Genomic DNA, 24,032 nt, shown 5'->3' with positions numbered 1-24,032 from the left:
CTAAGGGCTGGGGCCTCGGAGGTTGGGCGGGCCCTAGAGGCCACTGCTTCTAAAGTCCCGGATCCGGGAGTTATACCGTTTTCCTTCCGCTGAGAGGCACTGAGGCGCAGGATCTGGACCCGCAGGGCGGGGCTGTGGCCCAAGATTGGCTTGGAGGTTTGCTTTCCTCAGTAGTTAATGCATCTTACATAAATGACAATTGCTTTCAAATTTGGGTGCATAATTGAATAGTCATATCATAGAAGGAGGCAGATAATTAAGGTGACAGTGCACAGTTCACAATAAGCTTTAGGAATCCTAAATACGTGAACCGTGAACTTCCAGATGTTCAAGCTGGTTTTAGAAAAGGCAGAGGAACCAGAGATCAAATTGCCAACGTCCGCTGGATCATGGAAAAAGCAAGCGAGTTCCAGAAAAACATCTATTTCTGCTTTATTGACTATGCCAAAGCCTTTGACTATGTGGATCACAATAAACTGTGGAAAATTCTGAAAGAGATGGGAATACCAGACCACGTGACCTACCTCTTGAGAAACCTGTATGCAGGTCAGGAAGCAACAGTTAGAACTGGACATGGAACAACAGACTGGTTCCAAATAGGAAAAGGAGTACGTCAAGGCTGTATATTGTCACCCTGCTTATTTAACTTCTGTGCAGAGTACATCATGAGAAACGCTGGGCTGGAAGAAACACAAGCTGGAATCAAGATTGCCGGGAGAAATATCAATAACCTCAGATGTGCAGATGACACCACCCTTATGGCAGAAAGTGAAGAAGAACTAAAAAGCCTCTTGATGAAAGTAAAAGGGGAGAGTGAAAAGGTTGGCTTAAAGCTCAACATTCAGAAAACGAAGATCGTGGCATCCGGTCCCATCACTTCATGGCAAATAGATGGGGAAACAGTGGAAACAGTGTCAGACTTTATTTTGGGGGCTCCAAAATCACTGCAGATGGTGACTGCAGCCATGAAATTAAAAGACGCTTACTCTTTGGAAGGAAAGTTATGACCAACCTAGATAGCATATTAAAAAGCAGAGACATTACTTTGCCAACAAAGGTCTGTCTAGTCAAGGCTATGGCTTTTCCAGTGGTCATGTATGGATGTGAGAGTGAGACTATAAAGAAAGCTGAGCGCCGAAGAATTAATGCTTTTAAACTGTGGTGTTGGAGAAGACTCTTGAGAGCCCCTTGGACTGCAAGGAGATCCAACCAGTCCATCCTAAAGGACATCAGTCCTGGGTGTTCATTGAAAGGACTGATGTTGAAGCTGAAACTCCAATATTTTGGCCACCTGATGCGAAGAGCTGACTCATTGTTAAAGACCCTGATGCTGGGAAAGATTGAGGTCAGGAGGAGAAGGGGACGACCGAGGATGAGATGGCTGGATGGCATCACTGACTCGATGGACATGAGTTTGGGTGGACTTCAGGAGTTGTTGGTGATGGACAGGGCAGCCTGGCCTGCTGTGATTCATGGGGTCGCAAAGAGTTGGACACAACTGAGCAAATGAACTGAACTGAACTAAACTAAGTTGTCTTTCAGCAAAAGGAAACGGAATTTTTAAAAATTTATTTTACTTTATATTGATGTATTTACTTTGCTGCATTGGATCTTAGTATTGGCGCACAGGCTTAGCTGTCCTGCAGCATGTGTGATCTTAGTTCCCCCACCAGGGATGAGCCAGCGTCCCCTGCATTGGAAGGGAGATTCTTAACCACTGGACCACTGGGGAAGTCCCCAGGAAAGGGAATTTTTAATAGCTGTTATTCAGTTTGGTGTGAGGACTTGTTTCTCAGTGTTACATCATGAACTATACAATTAACCTACTAAATCTGATTTAATTATAATTTATCCTCAGAAACTTTGTGTCTTATTTCTTTATTTTTGGCTGGGAGGCTTGCAAGATCTTAGTTCCATGACCAGGGATTGAATCCAGGCCCCCTGCAATGAAAGCACTTATCCCTAACCACTGGATCACCAGGGAATTCCCAGAAACTGTATATCTTTAGATAACAAAGTTTTCCAGAGATAAAAATATTTCTCTTGAGGGGAGGTTAGATCAGGTGAATATAAAAGTTCAGCAGAGGATGAGATGGTTGGATGGCATTACTAACTCAATGGGCATGAGTTTGACCAAGCTCTGGGAAATGGTGAAGGACAGGGAAGCCTGGCATGCTGCAGTCCATGGGGTCGAAAAGAGTTGGACAGGACTGAGCAACTGGACAACACCACCACCACCTAGAATCAAAGTAGAAGAATAGGGAGGTTGAAAGGCTTGGAGATTATGGTTGAGAAACTGGAAGAAGTAGGAGGGGATGTTAGTGAAGCCTTGTAACATCACACTTCCAGGTGTATTGTTTTGTCATACTAAAGTGAAAAGGTATTTGGAGTCAGGATGTAAAGGAATACTAGAGAAAGCTGAACAGAGACCTACTACTGTAAAGTATGCTGATTTCAGAAGAAAAGAAGCCAGAATGGCAGTTGGGTTGGGGGGCCACAGGAAATGTGGGCATATGATAGAATTTATAACCCCCCCCTTTTTTTTTTTACAAAATAATTCCCCTTATAATAATTTTTTTAAAGAGGATAGGAGTGTTTCAGAGATTAGCAAGGAATGAGTAAGCTCTTGACTATGAAATCTGCAATAATAGATCATAGTGCCTCTAGTTCTTTGAGATTGTTGTTGTTTAGTTGATAAGTCACATCTGACTCTTTTGCGATCCCATGGTATATAGCCCACCAGGCCCTTCTGACCATGCGATTTCCCAGGCAAGAATTCTGGAGTGGGTTGCCAGAACTGTGCAATTGCAGAGGCATTGTGGGGTTTATATTGATTCATATGGGTCTATAATCTTTCTTTCCCCCACATCTGTAGATGAGAAGTCAGTTATTGAGAAAAGTAAATCAGAAAACTGAACTAATTAGTGAGTTGGAGAAACATGAGTAGAGGGTGTTTAAGGGAAGCCAACATAAATTAGTATATTAGGACATCAGAGCCTGAGAGATTAAAGAAGGGGAAAAAAATCTTTCAGGTGTGAACCTAATAGTGGCTCTTCATTGAGTCAAAAGTTCCCATCTAAATAGGTTAGTGGGGATGAAGAACTGAGAAAGATGTGTTGAGTATTACCGGTCCCAGAGAGACAGGCCGGAAAAGGCAATGGCACCCCACTCCAGTACTCTTGCCTGGAAAATCCCATGGACGGGGGAGCCTGGTAGGCTGCAGTCCATGGGGTCGCGAACAGTCGGACACGACTGAGCGACTTCACTTTCACTTTTCACTTTCATGCATTGGAGAAGGAAATGGCAACCCACTCCAGTGTTCTTGCTTGGAGAATCCCAGGATGGGGGAGCCTGGTGGGCTGCCGTCTCTGGGGTCGCACAGAGTCGGACACGACTGTAGTGACGCAGCAGCAGCAGCAGCAGCAGCAGCAGCAGCAGCAGCAGCAGCAGCAGCAGCAGCGAGACAGGCAAGGTTGGGAGAAAAAGACGGAGTGGGAGAGAAGGTGGAAACATATGGTTGGTAAATCCCACCATTGAGAACTTTTTATTGCTTCAAGAAAGGTCCATGGAAGACTGAGAGAAATTAATGGTGGAGAATATGTCTCAAGTGTCTTAAAAAACTGGATGTTTGATGGCAACTCACAAGCAGAGTTATTTTACCTTGCTGACCCAAGGGCCATTTGTAATGTAAGTTTTAAACATATTCACACCCTCTTGGTGTATATGTGTGTGGCATAATATCTTGACATGCAAATGAAGTTTGGGGTGGGGGTTCCATTCTGTATCTGCAGAGTGACTATGACAATAGGATAACTGGTTCTGTGGATACCAGTAAGCCTCCTTTTCTAGCTGCTCGTCTCCCCAGTGGGCTCCGGAACAAAGTAGCCACGGTGGCAGGGATGAAAGTTGTACACGGGCTCAGCAAAAACCTACCACCTCGGGACTTCTCTGGTGGTCCAGTGGTTAAGCATGTGGTTAATTTCTGTCTTGCAATGCAGGCAACAGAGGTTCAATCCCTAATTGGGAAACTAAGATCCCACATGGGACTATTCAACTAAGCCACGCCCCTAGACCTGGTCGCGTCCCAGTTCCGCCCCACAGGCCTAGTCAACCAAGCCCCGCCACAGGCCTGGTCCTGCTCCAGCGTCATCCAACGTCAAGTCCTTGGCTGACCCGGCTCCAAGACCCAGACGCGTCTCTCCCTGGAGGAAACTAGTACTTCTCCGCTTGCTGCTGGAAGCTGCAACCGCCATCCCAAATTTCCCAGCTCCCGAGACCCCGCCCCTTACGCTGTACGTGGCTCGGAAACCGGAAGCAGCAGCACGCTTCTGCGCGTGCGCGAGCGGGCGGCCTTGTCTTTTTGCATCTCTGTCTAAATCTGATAGAAATTTTCCCATCCAGTTCGACCTAGCCGGCCCAAAGTCTGGTGCTCGGGAGGTGGAGAACTCGGCCTTGGGATCTGCGGTCAAAAGGCTGCCGCTTGGGCTCCCCGCCCCTCCCGGGGTCTGTAGCAGCCGCGGCTGGTCCCAAACTCACTGAATCAGGAACTCTGTGAGGGTCCAGCAGTCGGGGTGAATCGGCTGCAGGCAAGAGTTGAAGGGCCATTCTCGTACTTAATCGGCCTCCAAAGGCATCCTCTGCTCTCTTTCCGGAAAGGAGAAGCATCCTTGCCATTCGGGTCACGAGGACCTGAGCCTCCACCTCTTTTCTGCGCCGGTCTGTGGATTTCGGTTTGTTCGGTGAGTGCGGGATGATGTTTGCTTAACTCCGTCTGCATCTCCCTTCCAGGTGCAAGAGATACATTTTAACCTGTTTTTTCTTTTTTTCTGATTGTGGGAGTTAGTTTGCTACATTATATTCAGGTACATACTAGTGGACTGATTACTTAGTATCTTTTTAACCCCTGTTTGCCAGTTGCTGCTCTGAATGTTGGTCAGTTATCCATAGATTTTTAAAAATTTTCACACCGGGAGTGTGATCATATGCCAGTTTTAGCGTTTTCTTTTTTATTCCTTGTATCTTATACTTTTGTTTATTTAGTGCATTTCCCAGGACTTTCAGTTCAATGTAGAAAAGCATATAAATTGCATCCTTGCCTTGTTCCTGATCCCAGAGGGAATTCTGTCATTTCATTATTAAATAGGATGTTTGCTATAGGTGTTTGTAGATAATATATATATTTTCTAATTAAAGCCTATTTCCTTCTAGTCCTAGTGGGTTAAATTATTATCATCAATGGGTATTGATAGACATAAGTCACTATTTTCTATTGAAGGGGATAAGTCATATGATCTTTTTCTATTGATGTGAATTATATTTATCACATGTAATATTTACACAGTCTTTTTTTATATAGTATATTCTTTTTCATTATAGTCTATCCCAGGATATTGAATATAATTCCCTTTGCTATGCAATAGGACTTTGTTGTTTATCCATTCTATAGTTTGCATCTACTAATTCCAGACTCCTGGTCCATCCCTGTCCTATCTCCTCTCCCCTTTGGTAACCACAAATCTGTTCTCTATATCTGTTGAGTCTTTTTCCATTTTGTAGATCGGCTTGTTTGCGCCACATTTTAGATTCCACATATAAGTGATAGCATATGGTATTTGTCTTTCACTTTCTGACTTACTTCACTTAGTGTGATAATTTCTGGCTGTACCTGTTTTGCTGCAAATAGCATTATTCCTTTCTTTTTTTAAATGGCTGAGTAGTGTTCCATTTTATATATGTATCACATCTTCTTTATTCATTCCTCCACTGATGGATATTTAGGTTGTTTACCTGACTTCACTGTTGTGCTGTGGTGAATAGTGCTGCTTTGAACATAGGGATGCGTGTATCTTTTTGAATTGCTTTACTCCAGATATATGCCCGGGAGTGGGATTTTTGCATCATACGGTAGTTCTGTGTTTAGTTTTTTAAGGAACCTTACATACTGTTCTCCACAATGGTTGTACCAGTTTACATTCCTACCAACAGGTAGTAGGATTCCCTTTTTTCCATGGGAGAGAGTGTGTTCTAATTTCTTTGATTTACATGCAGCTGTCCAGCTTTCCCAGCACCCACTTGCTGAAGAGATTATCTTTTACCCATTGTATATTCTTGCCTCCTTTGTTGACGATTAATTGACCACAGGAGTATGGGTTTGTTTCTGGGCTCTCTATTCTGTTCCATTGATCTGTGTGCCTGTTTTTTTTTTTTTTTTTTTGGGTGTGGGTGTGTGTGTGTGTGTGCAAATACCACACTGTTTTGATTACTATAGTTCTGTAGTAGTCTGAAGCCTGGGATGGTTATGCCTTTTGCTTCATTCTTTTTCCTCAGGCTTGCTTTGGCAATTCTGGGTCTTTTATGATCTCATATAAATTTTAGTATTATTCTAGTTCTGTGAAAAATGTCATGGGTAATTTGATAGGGATGGCAATAAATCTGTAGGTTGCTTTGGGTAGTATTGCCATTTTAGCTTTTCTGATTCTAAGTTTTTAAAAATATCATGGGTGGTGGTTTAGTCACTAAGTAGTGTCTGATTCTTGCGACCCTGTGGACTGTAGCCTGTCAGGCTCCTCTGTCCATGGGATTCTCCAGGCAAGAGTACTGGAGTGGGTTTCCATTTCCTTCTCCAAAATATATCATTAATTTTGTCATATATATATATATATATATATATATACTTACATCTTTATGTGGTTCTTTTTCTGCCATTATACATCAATGGTTAACCTATAATTACTAATATTTCTTCTATAGGAACTGATGATATTTATAAATACAATTAACCCTTGAACAACATAGGTTTGAAATGCATGTGTCCACTTATATGCAGATTTTTTTTTTTTCACTATTAAATACTGGATGGGCCATTGGTTGAATCCTTGGATACTGAGGGCTGACTATGATTTAAACTCAGACTTTCCATTGCTGGAGGCTTGGTACCCCAACCCCTGCAATTGTTTGAGGGTCAGTTGTGCATAAATGTATGTGCCACACCAGCCACTGATTTTTTGCTTTATTTGAAACAGTTGTTCTGTTTATTTATTCTTAAAAAGTTATTTTTGGCTGCATGGGGTCTCCATTGCCAAGCATAGGTTTTCTTTAGTTGTAGCAAGTGGGGGCTACTCTTCTTTGCAGTGCGTGGGCTTCTCATGGTGTTGGCTTCTTATTGCAGAGCACAGACTCTAGGTGTGTGGGCTTCAGTAGTTGCAGCATGTGAGCTTAGTAGTTGCGGTGTGAGGGCCCCAGAGTGCTGGCTCAGTAGTTGTGGTGCACAGCTTAGTTGCCCTGTGGCATGTAAAATCTTTCTGGACTAGGGATCAAACCCCTGTCCCCTGCAGATTCTTAACCACTGGACCACCAGGGAAATCCTAAAACAGTTGTTTTAATTTCCTGCTTCTACCCTGTCACATAAGTGGTTCTGACTTGCTAAAGATAAATGTGCGTGTATCTCCTTATCTCTATAATGTGATATATTTTTATATAGCATATACCATCACCTGATAATATTTTGGTAATTTACTGGTCCTCCTTAAAACAATTATAAGACTCAAGTACTTTAGGGTTTTTCTGTTTTGTTTAGTGCTGTGTCTCCTAAGACTGCACATAGTTGGGCAGGGCAAATATTACCTAAATAAATATGAGATGAAGGAGCAGGAGGTAGGGACCTTAAGGGGAGCATCCTTGTTGAAGACATAGGGCTTAGTCAAGAGAAGGAGCTCAAGGGCAGGAATAGAGATGCAGATGTAGAGAATGGACTTGTGGATACAGTGGAGGAAGGAGACGGTGGGATGAATTGCGAGAGTAGCATTGACATATATATGCTACCATGTGTACAACGGATAGTAGAAAGCTGCTGAATAGCAGCTCAGCTGCTAATAGGGAGCTCAGCTTGCTGCTGTGTTACAACCTAGAGGGTGGGATGGACATGGGTGAGAGGGAGACTCAAGAGGGAGGGAATATATGTAATTCGTAGCTGATTCACATTGATATGTAGAATAAACCAACATAACATTGTAAAGCATTTGTTGTTCAGTCACTAGTGAAAGCGAAAGTCGCTCAGTCATGTCCGACTCTTTGCGACCCCATGGACTATACAGTCCATGGAATCCTCCAGGCCAGAATACTGGAGTGGGTAGCCATTTCCTTCTCCAGCGCATCTTCCCATCCCAGGGATCGAACCCAGGTCTCCCCTGCATTGCAGGCAGATCTTTACCAGCTGAGCTACCAGGGAAGCATTCAGTCGCTAAGTTGTGTCCAACTGCAGCATGCCAGGCTTCCCTGACCCTCACTATCTCCCGGAGTTTGCTCAAACTCATGTCCATTGAGTCAATGATGCCATCCAGCTGACATCCATCTTCTGTCATCCCCTTCTCCTCTTGCCCTGAATCTTTCTCAGCCTCAGAGTCTTTTCCAATGAGTTGGTTCTTTGCATCAGATGGCCAAAGTATCGAAGGTTCAGCATCAATCCTTCCAATGAGTATTCAGGGTTGATTTCCTTTAGGATTGACTGGTTTGATCTCCTCCCTGTCCAAGGGACTCTGAAAAGTCTTCCCTCCAATTAAAAATAAGTTAATAAAAAAAGAGAAGGAGCTCAAAGATAAAACAGTTGAAGGGAATACTTTATTTGTTTACTCTCCATAGTGTGCCCGACAGCATTCTAGGCTAGACCCCAGTAATGTTAGGGCATAAGGGCCTCACTGACAACTATATTATAAGGTATATGTTCAGAAACACACTCTTTGGGCATTTAGCTTTGAAGGTAAATACACCTGGATACACACCCTCCCTTAGCTTATTGGATAACACTGAGCACATGTCTAAGTGACTGAAGTTTCTATTGGCTCTACAATACATATATGGTCCACTGAAGTGAGAGAGACTGCTGTGTTTTCATTATTTGAAATTCATGCACTAGTGCTGTGGATGCTGCTGTCAGAGATGACACATATGCCAACTTCACTTCAGATGTTCTTTTTATGCTGTGACTATATCTCCTGTACAGGCAAAATTTAACATGAGATGTCTTCTCTGCCACCTGCATGTAAAATTCAGTCAGTTGTGCTGTTTCTCAAAAACCAGGTTTTGGAGACCCTGCAGCCCTCGGAGTGGGAAGGTCTCATAGTTAGAGATTAAGTAGTAATACATGTTGGCCAGCCAGGCAGTGCAGAAATAAATATTGGGTCTGGAACCCCTGGAGATCTGACATACAAGTCACACTTTCCTTTGAGATGGAATGTATATTCTTACTACTGAAGGCATTCTCTTATATTTTTAATGTTTTCATTATCATGGGCAGATTGACAGCCAAATTTTTTAGACTCCGGCTGACTCACTTACGAAATGGACTCTTAAACCTTTTTTTTTTCTTAATGATCTACAAGAGTGAGAGGACTGTTTCTAGCTCTGGAGGAGATAAAATTGCTCCAACTTTAAAGAAAAAAACTTTTTATTTTGTATTGGGGTGTAGCTAATTAACAGTGTTGTGATTAACAGTGGTGAGCAACTAAGACACTCAGCCATGCATATACATGTATCCATTCTTCCCTAAACTCTCCTCCCATCCAGGCCTCCACATAACATTGAACAGAGTTCCCATGTGCTACACAGTAGACCCTTGTTGGTTATCCACTTTAAATATAGGAGTGTGTACATGTCCATTCTAAACTCCCTAATTATCCCTTTCCCCTGTCCTTCCCCCTGGCAACCATAATGTCCTTCTCTATGTCTGTGAGTCTCTGTTTTGTAAGTAAGTTACTATTATTATTATTTTTTTTCTTGCACCATTTTCTCACAAGATCAATGTGTATTTGCTTGGGTGTGCAGGCGCTTTGCATGTGTGTGTGTGTGTTTTGAGGAGAATGATCACTCATAACAGATGTGCTGCCGAATCCACAGTCTTGATTGTGGAGACTGTGGGGACAACCCAGGTTCTCATGTCTTCTTTCTCCTGTCTCAGCTGTAACATCTCAATACTCTGTCTTTCTTCATGAAGGAAACATGGAGGAAGAGAGAATAGCTGCTGAGTTACAGAAAAATGTGATACAGGTAAGTAAGAGCTAATAATTCTCCAAAAGAATATTTAAATTCCATCAGGTTATCTATGTCCTAAATTTAGAGCAGAGATCAACAACCTATTCCTACACTGGGTCACATAGTAAGCATTTTAGGCCATAGTTTCTATTTTACTCAGTTCTGGCATTTTATTGTTTTTTGTTTGTTTGTTTTGGGCAGCTTGTGGGATCTTATTTCCCTGACCAGGAATTGAACCTGTGCCCTCAGCAGTGAAAACATGGAGTCCTAACCACTGGACTGACAGGAATTTCCCATCAGTTTTGCCATTTTAGTGTGAAAGCAGCCATAAACAGTGTATAAATAAACGTTTTATTGTGTTCCAGTAAAACTTTACTTAATAAAAACAGGTGATAGGCTGATTTTAGTTCATGTTCTATAATTTACAGCTCCTGGGCCTACAGTGTAAGAAAATATGACTGACTGTGGGCCTGGGTTGAATATTGTGCTTCTTGCTGACTTCTGGGCTCCAGGTGTATGGAGGGAAAAAAGAAAAACAGAAGGTCCTTGTCTCTTGGGGATTTAAACCTCATCCAAATTTTATATTAGTGTTTTGTGTTGTGCTGATTGCAATGGTGGGGAATAAGGAAGCAGGTGAACTTGTTTCTGTAACAAGGATTTTTTTTAAATAGTTTTTTTTTGTTACAATAGTTTTTCTATTTTACAGTATAATGTTTTGTTACAGTTGTTTTTTCTGTTTTCTGTTTTGGTTTTTTGGCCCCAAGGCATGTGGGATCTTAGGCCCTCAACCAAGGATTGAACCCACATCCCCTGCATTGGAAAGCACAGTCTTAAGCCCTGAACCTCCAGGGAAGTCCCTCTAACAAGGGATTTTTGCTTCTTTCAATGTGGAAATTATTTCATTTTTAGAGCATTTCTCTGGTTTCTGCAATATGTTCTGGATGTTTTTGATTATTGTAAGAGTGGAACTGGTCACCATCAAACAGTGGAAAGATAAATTTAGTGTTTCAAAAATGTTGTTAAATCTATGAGACAGAATTTGATCAGTCAGGATGCTTAGATAGAATGAGAAAGATCTGATGACTGAATCCTAGGGTAGATATTTGGGAGAAAAGAATCTTTTGAACTTCCTGTGAGTTGATTCTCGGTTCCCCAGTACTGTCAGCCTCATTCACCCTCCTGCACATGCTGGGGGAGTTGGTACCTTTCTGAACAAAGTATGTGGAATGTTTTAGAACACAGTGGTCTTTGAGGATGTGGCTGTGGACTTTACCCAAGAGGAGTGGGCTCTGCTGAATCTCGCTCAGAGAAACCTCTACAGAGATGTGATGCTGGAAAACTTCCGGAACCTGGCCTCATTAGGTAAGGATGGTAACATTCCTCCAATGTTATGTTATTTAGAAAACAGGTTTATCTTATAAATTGCCCTTGTTCTAGGATTTGGGTTGAGAAACTGGAATAAATTGTTAAATAAGACAGACATGGTCACTGACCCCAAGGAGCTAGTGGAGTCTAGTGGCTTCACCATGAAAATAAACATGTATATTGTTAAAGTATTTCACCAATATAAAACAAGCAAAAGAATTAGTGAAAGTTTCCTTACCCATTTTGCCACTGGCACTAAATGCAGAGTTTTCATTTTCTCAGGGTTGTAAAGTTTTCACTTTCTCTCAGGGTACTGAAAGCATTATTTTTCTTTATTCAATCATTCTTTCATTCTTTAAGCATTTTTTTTTTTTAGGATGAATTTGTATCAAACCCTTTTGAATATATACTATAGACAATAAGATGTCATTGTATTCAAAACGCTTCAGTAATGGAGAAGATAAATATGAAATTAACATGAGGAAAAGAAAGAAAATAAACATATATATTGAACCTGCTTTTCCTTTTTTTTTGTGGTCAGAATCCTCAAGGAGGCTTATTAAGTGTGTATGGTGTGGGCACAGGCTTCAGGGGTCACTTTGGGGGACAGGGAGAAAATTGGTGGTTTGAGACCTTTTGAGAATTTTACTGCTATTAATTCCCTGTACCCATAGACCACCAGTTTAACAAGTTGGGTTTATTCCTTGGAGCAGTGAGGGAGAAACACATGTCATGGGGAACAATGCAGTCTGTTAGAAAGTAAATATTATAGGATTTAGATACTTAGGTTGAATGATTTAGGGGTAGGTCCATGACAACAGGCTGTTCTATTTTCCTAGGCCTTTCATAACAAAGTGCCACAAACTGGGTAGCTAGGAACAACAGAAAGTTATTCTTTTACTTTTTAAAAAAACTTCCTCTACCTCTACTCCCCAGTTTTATTCTGTAGCTAGACAACTATTTTATTTATTTAGGCTGTGCTAGGTCTTTGCTGCACTTGGGCTTTCTCTAGTTGCAGTGAGTGGGGCTACTCTTTGTTGGGGTGCATGGGCTTCTCACAGTGGTGGGTTCTGTTGTTGGGGAGCCCATGCTTTAGGTGCGAGGGCTTCGGTAGTTGTAGGGTGCTAGGGCTTCAGTAGTTGTGATGCATGGGCTTAACTGCTCCATGGCATGTGGAATCTTCCTGCACCAGGGATCGAACCTGTGTCTCCTGCCTTGGCAGGCGTCTTCTGTACCACCTGTACTGCCAAGGAAGTGTGAAATTTACTCTTCTAAATTTCAAGAGATTGAAAGTCTGAAATCAAGGTGTCATGATCCTTCTGAAGGCTCAGGAGAAAACCCCTCCTTGCCTCTTCCTAGCTTTTGGTTGTTGCTGGCAGTCCTTGGTTGGTAGCCATATCACTCTAATCTCTGCCTCCATCTTCATAGGGCCTTTGTCCTTTGTCTCTACATCTTTCTGTCCTTGTAAGGACATGAGCCATTGCTATTAGGGCTTACCCAAATCGAGTATAACTTCATGTTAACTTGATTACTTCTGCAAATATCTATTTCCAAATAAAGTAATGTTCTGAATTCTCGGTGGACATGGATTTTTTTTTTTCCAGTGCACTCTATTTTTTTTTAGAGCAGTTTGTATGCTCACAGCAAAATTAACTGGCAAGTACAAAGATTTCCCATAAATGCACTGCCTCCTGCTAGAGTAGTATATTCATTACAGTTGATGAACCTATATTGACACATCATTATTAAGGTAAATCTCAAGTTTATATTCAGTTCAGTTCAGTTCAGTCGCTCAGTCATGTCTGACTCTTTGTGACCCCATGAATTGCAGCACGCCAGGCCTCCCTGTCCATCACCATCTCCCGGAGTTCACTCAGACTCATGTCCATCGAGTCCGTGATGCCATCCAGCCATCTCATCCTCGGTCATCCCCTTCTTCTCTTGCCCCCAATCCCTCCCAGCATCACAGTCTTTTCCAATGAGTCAACTCTTCGCATGAGGTGGCCAAAGTACTGGAGCTTCAGCTTTAGCATCATTCCTTCCAAAGAAATCCCAGGGCTGATCTCCTTCAGAATGGACTGGTTGGATCTCCTTGCAGTCCAAGGGACTCTCAAGAGTCTTCTCCAACACCACAGTTCAAAAGCATCAATTCTTTGGCGCTCAGCCTTCTTCACAGTCCAACTCTCACATCCATACATGACTGCTGGAAAAACCATAGCCTTGACTAGATGGAGCTTAGTCGGCAAAGTAATGTGTCTGCTTTTGAATATGCTATCTAGGTTGGTCATAACTTTCCTTCCAAAGAGTAAGAGTCTTTTAATTTCATGGCTGCAGTCACCATCTGCAGTGATTTTGGAGCCCCCCAAAATAAAGTCTGACACTGTTTCCACTGTTTCCCCATCTATTTCCCATAAAGTGATGGGACCGGATGCCATGATCTTCGTTTTCTGAATGTTGAGCTTTAAGCCAACTTTTTCACTCTCCACTTTTCACTTTCATCAAGAGGCTTTTTAGCTCCTCTTCACTTTCTGCCATAAGGGTGGTGTCATCTGCATATCTGAGGTTATTGATATTTCTCCCAGCAATCTTGATTCCAGCTTGTGTTTCTTCCAGTCCAGCGTTTCCCATGATGTACTCTGCATAGAAGTTAAATAAGCAGGGTGACAATATACAGCCTTGACGTACTCCTTTTCCTATTTGGAACCAGTCTGTTGTTCCATGTCCAGTTCTAACTGTTGCTTCCTGACCTGCATACAGATTTCTCAAGAGGCTGGTCAGGTGGTCTTGTTCCCATCTCTCTTAGAATTTTCCACAGTTTATTGTGATCCACACAGTCAAAGGCTTTGGCATAGTCAATAAAGCAGAAATAGATGTTTTTCTGGAACTCTCTTGCCTTTTCGATGACCCAGCGGATGTTGGCAATTTGATCTCTGGTTCCTCTGCCTTTTCTAAAACCAGCTTGAACATCAGGGAGTTCACAGTTCATGTATTGCTGAAGCCTGGCTTGGAGAATTTTGAGCATAACTTTACTAGCATGTGAGATGAGTGCAATTGTGCAGTAGTTTGAACATTCTTTTGCATTGCCTTTCTCTGGAATTGGCATGAAAACTGACCTTTTCCAGTCCTGAAAATAGAGGAGAGAAAGAGGTTGATATTCCTTGGTTTACGCAGAAAGCCAATAAAGCCCCAGCATGGGACTTGCTCTGTTCACGTAAGCCACAGGCGCCCACTCAAGTAGCTGAAGGTGCCCCACCTTGGGCATCTTCTTGAGTGGGTCTTAGAAGCCCAGGCAAGAAAGTGAACTCAGAGGGCCCCTGCACTCCAGGGGATCAACCTGAAAAGGAAAGGGAAAGAGAGAGAAAGAATGACACGGGGAGACCAAGCTTTGGTGAGCGAGGCCTGTCACTTTGTTTTCAGGGGGAACTTTTATATCCTGAGTTATACATTGAGCAAAGTGAAAAATGCAGAGTCAGCTCAACATTCCATCAGTTTTAACTTTTATCGATACCAGGTTTCTTCCTGCATACCATTTCATAAACAAGGGTCTTATTTTTTGTACATTATCTTCTTGCCCGCAGGCCTGTTGACATTTTATGACCCCTTTTTGATAAAGGTTGGTCAGCTAAAACACTTACTTGCCCTTGAAATATTTTTTGTTAAATTCCTTAGCCCACATCACCCTTAAAGTACAGAGTTACATTTTTATGGAGCAAAGATTCCATAGGTTACAGCAAAGAAAGAACTTATTAACTCAAAGTCTAATGTTGCTAATGCTAAGGCTACTACTTATTTTTTTCTCCATCTTAACTGTATGCACTCCCAGGAACACAATGGGTAAGGGATGTGGGAATTTGGCAGCAAGCATTGGCTCAACATTGTTGCAAGAGTTTGGATAAACCTGCCAAGTAAGCTAGAATGCTAACAGGGGGTTTAAATTGAAATACTTCTTTTATGCCCAGGAGATTTATCAACTAGAGCCCTAAGTTGACTTTTTCCAGAAAAAGGTGGTTGGGGATAACCCCCTGTTAATGTCAAAAGAGTTGGTGAAAGGCATAAAATAGTAAGACAGATTCTGGTTTTGGGGTAGATGCTCGAGCAGGTCCAGGGGGTCCCTCGAGTCCTGAAGCCTTGCTTGTCAGGTCTCCTTCGCATGACCTTGTCATGGATGGGATCTCCCGTGCTGGCTTCTGGCTGAGTATAGTTTTGTGTATGATGTGAGGGTGTGTTGTTGTTTCCTTGATACACATGAAACTGTCTAGTGTTCCCAACACCACTTGCTGAAGAGACTTTTTCTCCATTGTGTATTCTTACTTTGGCCTATTAAAAAAAAATGAAGTTATTTTCTTATTGTTGAGTTTTAAGACTTCTGTATATATTTCGGATAATAGTTCTTTATCACACATGTCTTTTGCAAATATTTTCTCCAAGTATGTGGCATGTCTTTTCATTTTCTTGATAGTGTTTTACTCAGAGCAAAAAATTTTAATATTAATGAAGACCAACTTATCAGTTCTTTCTTTCATGAATTGTGCTTTTCAGGTTACTTATTGGCTTTAAAAATAAAAAGTTATTTTACCAACAAAAAAATAGTTTACTTGGGAATAGCAAGGGAATTGCAATTTGAGATAAGAAAGCTATAACAAAAGCCATAGGCAAGTCCACAGAACAATGGAAAAGAATGTAATTTTGTAGAGAAAAAGGAGGAAATTGGGAGAGGTTGTTTTGGATGAAAGTCCACTGGATAAAGGTGAGAGTTCATGGTGATGATGGCTGAGTTGCTGGAGTAGTGATTTCTGATAGGAGATGTGATGTAAATCTTTTCCTGTTAGGATTATAATTGGTGATTCTTGTTGGGGTCTCTGATGGACAATTCTCCCTGTAATTAATGTTGTAAAGAATTAGATGAAAACTTCCTCTTCTGGCCTCTCAACTCCATTTAGTGAAGTTTTCCTTGATTAATTTTCACATATCTAACAAATCACTAGATCTTAGGGCATCTAATTTTTTTCCCTGTTGTCTTTTAGGAATTCCATAGTTTTACGTTTTACGTTTAGATTTGTGATCCATTTTGAGCTAATTTTTTACTCTCTATTGATGGACTCCAGTTATCCCAAAGCCCTGTATGCCTCCCTGTGAATTTTGAGTTAATTTTTTGCAAGTTTATGTCAAGATTTTTTTAAAAAATGTACCTTAATGTCTAGTAGTTGTTTTAGCACCATTTGTTGGAAAGACTTTATTTTTTTCTCTACTGTATTTCTGAATTGCGGTATTTCTGTATTGCCTTTGAACCTTTGTCAAAGGTAAGTTGACTATATTTATGTGGGTCTATTTCTAGACTCTGTTCTGTTCCATTGGTCTATTTAGATATGAATCTTTGAGGGCCACTGTCACCCTAGTTAACAGGTGTTCATTTTAGATTGGATGCTGACAGAAAGCAGGGGAAATTCTAGTAATACTTTGCCCCTAGGCTAAATCATGAAGTAGCCTTATTTTGTTTCATTTTAACATGGTATTAGAGTAACCTTGTCTAAGATTGGTATTCGGGGATTATTTATCTTCAGCAGGAGAACAACATATCCTGCCTGTGAGTACTGGACCAGCTTCTAATAATATCGAGGTCTATGTGTTAATATCAGATCAGTTCTATTCATCAGACTGCCCCATCCCCTTAAAAGATAAATTAGATATTTTGTTGCAGTTAAACTCACACCTGTGAAAAAGTTCACTTCAGATTGTGACTTGAACCCGTGTGCCAGAGTTTGAGCTCATGTGCCAGGACTCGAACTTGGCCAAAATCCAGTTTGGGACTTGAGCTCATGAGGCTGCAACTTCAGCCTGGCCAAAACCCATGGTCTTCCAACTGAGATCACATACCTGGTTTCTGGACTTAATGATGGTCAGAGTCTTTGTATCTCAGTGCGAAAGGAACAGCAAGAAGCAAACTGATAGGCAAAAGGTAGATTTATTAGTATAAGATGCTTGCAAGAGATGTAAGTGGATAGATGAGGGAGCCCTGCACTGAGGATTAAGTGGGCTATAATTTTATTGTCAAAGGAAAGTGTGTGTGGGGGAAAGGACTGCCTTCTTTGAGTTGATTCAGGCTTACATCACTAGTTCCTCCTTTGTATCAGGCACAAGAATGTCTGACCCTGTGTGGTCAAACTAGAATTGTCTTCTGTGCATGCATGCTCAGTCATGTCTGACTCTTTGAGATCCCATAGACTATAGCCCACCAGACTCCCCTGTCCATGGAATTTTCCAAGTAAGAATAGTGGAGTGGGTTGCCATTTTCTACTTCAGAGGATCTTCTCAGCGTAGGGGTTGAACCTGTGAATCCTGCTTTGGCAGGCAGAGTTTTGACCACTTGTGCCACATTGTCATAGCACTTATTCAAATCAGTAGAAGGGTGGTGACATTTTTATTTCACCTAATAACCTGGGGCATATCTTTTGCTTTTATAAATGGCATTATAGTTAAACAAGACTGCTTTGTTCCACCAGTCTAATAGCTTTTTGAGCATCATTAACTTCCACAGAGTACATCATGAGAAAAGCTGGTCTGGAAGAAGCACAAGCTGAAATCAAGATTGCTGGGAGGAATATCAATAACCTCAGATATGCAGATGATACCACCTGTATGGCAGAAATTGAAGAGGAACTAAAAAGCCTCTTGATGAAAGTGAAAGAGGAGAGTGAAAAGGTTGGCTTAAAGCTCAACATTCAGAAAACGAAGATCATGGCATCTGCTCCCATCACTTTATGGGAAATAGATGGGGAAACAGTGGAAACAGTGTCAGACTTTATTTTTTTTTGGCTCCAAAACCACTGCAGATGGTGATTGCAGCCATGAAATTAAAAGACGCTTACTCCTTGGAAGGAAATTATGACCAACCTAGATAGTATATTGAAAAGCAGAGATACTAGTTTGCCAACAAAGGTCCATCTAGTCAAGGCTATGATTTTTCCAGTGGTCATGTATGGACGTGAGAGTTGGGCTATAAAGAAAGCTGAGTGAAAGAAAGAATTGATGCTTTTGAACTGTGGTGTTGGAGAAGACTCTTGAGAGTCCCTTGGACTGCAAGGAGATCCAACCAGTCCATTCTGAAGGAGATCAGCCCTGGGATTTCTTTGGAAGGAATGATGCTAAAGCTGAAGCTCCAGTACTTTGGCCACCTCATGCGAAGAGTTGACTCATTGGAAAAGACTGTGATGCTGGGAGGGATTGGGGGCAGGAGGAGAAGGGGACGACAGAGGATGAGATGGTTGGATGGCATCACCAACTCGATGGATATGAGTTTGAGTGAACTCCAGGAGTTGGTGATGGACAGGGAGGCCTGGCGTGTTGTGATTCAAAGGTTGCAAAGAGTCGGACATAGCTGAGCGACTGAACTGAACTGAACTTCCACTGGTCTCTCAAAGTTCTCTAGGTTTCCCTCTTTATCTCTAATCCACTACTGGGACTTCTGCATAACTATCCTATCCTATATAACTATCCTATTCTATCCCTATCACTTGCTTTAGAGTATCAGAAGAGCAGTTTTTGCCCTGTTTCATAGAAATACATGTGGTAACTCATTGTTTTCCCTCACGATATACCTTTCTATGTGAACAGGGTATCCACTACACAAACCGTATCTGATCTTACAGTGGAAACAAGAGGAGGACCTAGAGACAGTGGAGAGAAGACTGTCTCTCCAGGGGGGGCATCAGTAAAGCAAGAATACCTGATGTGGTTGGGGGATATTACATTTGGGAAAAATAACATAAAATCAAAATGAAGCTTTGTTTTGTCTGAGGAACCTGAGCTTCCACCGATATCTTAGATTACTATTTTATTTATTTAAAAAAATTTTATTTTTTACTGTGCTGGATCTTCATTGCTTTGCATGGGCTTTTCTCTAGTTGCAGAGAGTGAGGACTGCCCTCTAGTTGCAGTGCTTGGGCTTAGTATTTGCAGCTTGTGGGCTTAGTAGTTACTGCACACTGGCTTAGTTGCTCTGTGGCATGTGGAATCTTCCTGGACCAGGGATTGAACCAGTGTCCCCTACATTGGCAAGTGGATTCTTATCCACTGTGCCACCAGGGAAGTCCTTGATTACTATTTTGACTTTTCTTCAGTCCTCTCACCTGTTCCTTGTTCTTGGGAAAGACCACATTTTGTCTTCGTAATGTAGTATTTGGTCATGTGTGTTTCATTCCGTTTCTTTTTGTTTTATTCTCCTAGTAATATCTTATCTGTGCTACCATCAGTTTCCATCTTCATGGGATTATTCCTAGTCACTTCACTATTTCGACCGTGTGCTTATTACCAAAGTCCTGAACCAGCTGTACTGCCAAAGTCCTTTGCTCATGGGTGCCTTTGCTACTTTGTTTCAGGTTTCGAGATTCAACTTAAAATTGATGAATCAGTTGCTCCACAAGATACTTATGGAAAAATATCCAATGAACAGGATGTAGTAGGATTCAAAAGGAGTGATTCCTCATTGTCCATTTTACATAAAATCTGGGAATACCATGATATTGATTATCAGAACAAAAACCACAAGAAACGTTTGAGGTAAGTGCCATTCATATAAGAGAAAAGTAGTGTCTCAGGAAAGAATCTTAAAATATCACAGAATTAAAAAAAAGAAAAATCTAAAACTTAGTAAAAAATTGTAATTTCCTAAAGACTTTTCATAAGATATTTTTTTCACAAGTGAGACTTGAGCCCTTCCATGTTTAACACATAAATCATTGAGCAACCATCAGAAAAACCTCATAAGTCAAAAACTCAGTCATAATATTGTCTGTCTTAGAGCACAATGTGAGTACTTTCATCTTATCATTGGACAGGCCAGAAAAATACACATAGGCACTGAAAATGGTAAAAATTTACTTGCCACTAATAATGTGCTTTTTATTTTTGAAAGAATTCATGGGGTTGAGAACATCTACGAACATAATGAAGAAAATCAGTGTGGCCTAACCTTCAGCCAAATTTCACACCTTAATATACTCAAGAGTACTACCGAAGTAAGAGCCTATGAGTGCCGTGTGTGTAAAAAGGCCTTCATAGATCATTTATCCCTGAAGAATCACATTAGGTCTCACACTGGTAGCAAACCCTATCAGTGTAACGAATGTGGGAAAGGTTTCCATTTTTTTGCTTGTTTTAAGAAACATATGAAAACTCCCACTGAAGAGAAACCCTATGAATGTAGGGAATGTACCAAAGCCTTCAGTTGTTCTTCCTTCTTTCGGGCACATATGAAGATTCATGCAGGAAAGACAAATTGCGAATGCAGGGAATGTGGGAAAACCTTTAGCTGTTCTTCATCCCTCACAGAACACAAAAGAATTCACAGTGGAGATAAGCCTTATGAATGTAAGGAGTGTGGGAAAGCCTTTAGCTGTTCCTCCTCACTCTCCAAACACAAAAGAATTCACAGTGGAGATAAGCCATATGAGTGTAAGGAGTGTGGGAAGGCCTTCAGTTCCTCCTCTCACCTTATCATACATATAAGAATCCATACTGGAGAAAAGCCTTATGAATGTCAAGAGTGTGGGAAAGCCTTCAGTGAGTCCTCGAAGCTCACTGTACACGTTAGAACACATACAGGCGAGAAACCCTATAAATGTAAGGAATGTGGGAAAGCCTACAACTGTCCATCCTCCTTGAGCATCCACATGAGAAAACACACAGGGGAAAAACCCTATGAATGCCTAGAATGTGGGAAAGCCTTCTATCTTCCCACTTCCCTGAATACACATGTGAAAAATCAGAGTAGAGAGAAACCGTATGAATGTAAAGAATGTGGAAAAGCCTTCAGTTGCCCTTCGTCCTTTCGAGCACACGTGAAAGATCACACTGGAAAGGCACAGTATGAATGTAAGGAATGTGGGAAAGCCTTCAGTCGTTCCTCATCCCTCACTGAACACTTAAGAACTCACAGTGGAGAAAAGCCTTATGAATGTAAGGAATGTGGGAAAGCCTTCATCAGCTCATCCCACCTGACGGTACATATAAGAACTCACACTGGAGAGAAACCTTATGAATGTAAGAAATGTGGAAAAGCCTTCATTTACCCCTCAGCCCTTAGGATCCACATGAGAACACACACTGGGGAGAAACCCTATGAATGTAAGGAATGTGGGAAAGCCTTTCGCCATTCTTCATACCTGACTGTCCATACAAGGATGCACACTGGAGAGAAACCCTTTGAATGTCTGGAATGTGGGAAAGCTTTCAGTTGTCCTTCATCCTTTCGAAGACATGTAAGAAGCCACACTGGTGAGAAGCCCTATGAATGTAAGGAATGTGGGAAAGCCTTTGTTTGTCCCGCTTACTTTCGAAGACATGTGAAAACTCACACCAGAGAAAATATATAAAGTAAGGACTGAGGGAATGTCTTTAATGCTTTTTCAAAGCTTAGGGAGTATGTGAGATCTCACACTGTGAAGACACCCTATGAATGTAAGAAATTGTCACTCATCTTTTGGAAAAACCCATAACTGAGAGAAACTCTATGTATGTAAATCATGTGGTAATACCTCCATGACCATCACTTATTGTGTTTTAAGAAAATTCATACTCAAAGCAAAGATTAGTGCCTCATCCTTAAAGTGGGCTACTGCTTGATCATTGATTTCCAGTTTAATTTTCTGATATAAATGTTTAAGGTGATAAATTTCCTCTAATACCTTTCAGCTCTAGCCACGTATGTTTTATTATGGGGTGCTTTTATTAGGGTTCAGATGTAAATGTTGTTTCTATTACAGAGTTTTCTGGACCCATCAGGCATTTAAAGTATTTTTTTAATATATAGGCATGAGTGATCTTTTATTATTATTATTAGCTACCAGTTGATTCTCTTTGTTCTCTAAGTGTGCAGTCATTGTGGTATCGACATTCAAGTATTTGTAGTTTCTTTGGTAAATGGTAATTTCATTTTGATCTAGTATGGTGGAAACTGGAAATTGCCTACCCACTATTCCCCGCCCCCCCTCTTTTTTTTTTTTAACACAAAAACATTATTAGTTTTTACCATTAAAAGCTTTCCCTGTCTAATAAGTAATCCAGTGGAAATCAATAAGTGCAAAAGCCTTGATAGAAGAGTCTCATCTGTTATGTTATTTTTGTATTTTGTTCTTTATCCTTGCTTATGACTGGGAATTGGACCCAGTATTTTGAACTTTTATAAAAGAGACCTTGCAACAGGAAAGCTACAAGTAAAGTTGGTTGGGCTGTCTTATGTTGTAGTACTTTGGATGTGGCTGGGACTGCATTTCCCAGAGTCAGTTCTTTATCTAGTTCCAGGTTTGAGTTGTCTAAAGTAAGAGTTTGTGTGAGAATTGGAAGGCAGAGGGAAGAAACCATTATTCTGAGTTTGGGGGCAATGAGACAGGGAGACAGATGCATGGGGGCCTGCCAAGCTTCAGTTTCCAGCTTTTTGCCTAATTATTGGACTCACTGATCAATACTGGCTCAAAGCAGAACACAAAGTGCTTGACTTTCATTATCTCAGAGGCAACCACTCCATAGACCCCCCCATAAATTTCTCCATCATGGCCATACACAGCTTCTTGGATTTTTCTGGCAAGTTCTTGCATTGTAATTTTGCTGATATTACAGGCCCTTTGGCACATCTGTTGACTGCATAGAGTTGGCTCCAGTTTGGATCAGGGTTGTTGTCATCTACATGGTCCAAAGTGTGCTAATCTTAAGTGTACAGCTTGATGAAATTTTACACTAAATACTGTGACAAACAGAACTTTTCCAGGATTTCAGAAAGTTCATTTATATGCTTTCTCAATAATTGCTCTGGGGACTTTCCTGGTGGTCCAGTGGCTAATAATCTGCCAGCCAGTGCAGGGAGCTGGGGTTTGATCCCTGGTCAGGGAACTAGATCTCACATGCCACAACTAAAGATCCTGCATACTGCAACTAAGACTTAGTGCAGCCAAAAAAAAAAAAAAAAAAAAAAAAAAAAAAAAAAAATTATGTTGCTCCACAATTTTGGCTTTGATTATAATTTATTAAGTTTGCTTGTTTTTGATCTTCATGTAAGTGTTAAGATACAGTATATACAGTTACATATTTGGCTTCTTTTTTCAATGTCTAATTTGCCTCTTAATTGCTGTTTTGGCAGACTATGAACTTATGTCTCTTGTTACATACTTTGAATATAAGAATGAAATTACTGAATCATAGGATAGACTTTATGTCTAGGTAGGTATTCCAGTTTTTCAAAAGCAATTCCACTTATAATCCTAAAAGCAATGAATGAAGGTCCTAACTGTTCCACATGCCTGATTAGCACTTTCTAATTTTAGCTGTTCAACACAGAATGTACTATTATCTTGTTTCTGGTTTTAATTTGCATTTACCTGATATGTAACAATGGTGAATACTTCTTTTATATGCTTATTGATTATTTGGATATCTGGTGTTTTTTTGGCTGTGTGACTTGCAGGTTTTTAGTTCTCTGACCAGAGATTGAACCTGGGCCATGATAGTGAAAGCCTGGAATCCTAACTGCTGGGGTCCAGCCCCCGCAGGATCCAGGGAAACCCGAAGGAGAAACAGTGTCGGCGATTGATTTAGAGAGAGATAAGGAAAGAATGTTGTAGATAAGAAAATAGAGGAGAGAAAGAGGCTGA

General features: G+C 41.1%; 1 protein-coding gene across 1 annotated transcript; it reads left to right on the top strand.

Annotated features, from left to right (window-relative positions):
- On the top strand, positions 4,340–23,370 carry LOC102176031 (zinc finger protein 699). The gene is made up of 5 exons (XM_005682333.3): positions 4,340–4,739; positions 9,989–10,041; positions 11,262–11,388; positions 19,767–19,947; positions 20,303–23,370. Exons 2-5 carry the CDS (start codon positions 9,994–9,996, stop codon positions 21,759–21,761), a joined length of 1,815 nt encoding a protein of 604 aa, XP_005682390.2. The 5' UTR covers positions 4,340–4,739; positions 9,989–9,993; the 3' UTR covers positions 21,762–23,370.

This window comes from Capra hircus, chromosome 7 (assembly GCF_001704415.2).
Source record: "Capra hircus breed San Clemente chromosome 7, ASM170441v1, whole genome shotgun sequence".
NCBI classification, from domain to species: Eukaryota; Metazoa; Chordata; class Mammalia; order Artiodactyla; family Bovidae; genus Capra; species Capra hircus.
This window is presented reverse-complemented; position numbering and strand designations above follow the sequence as displayed.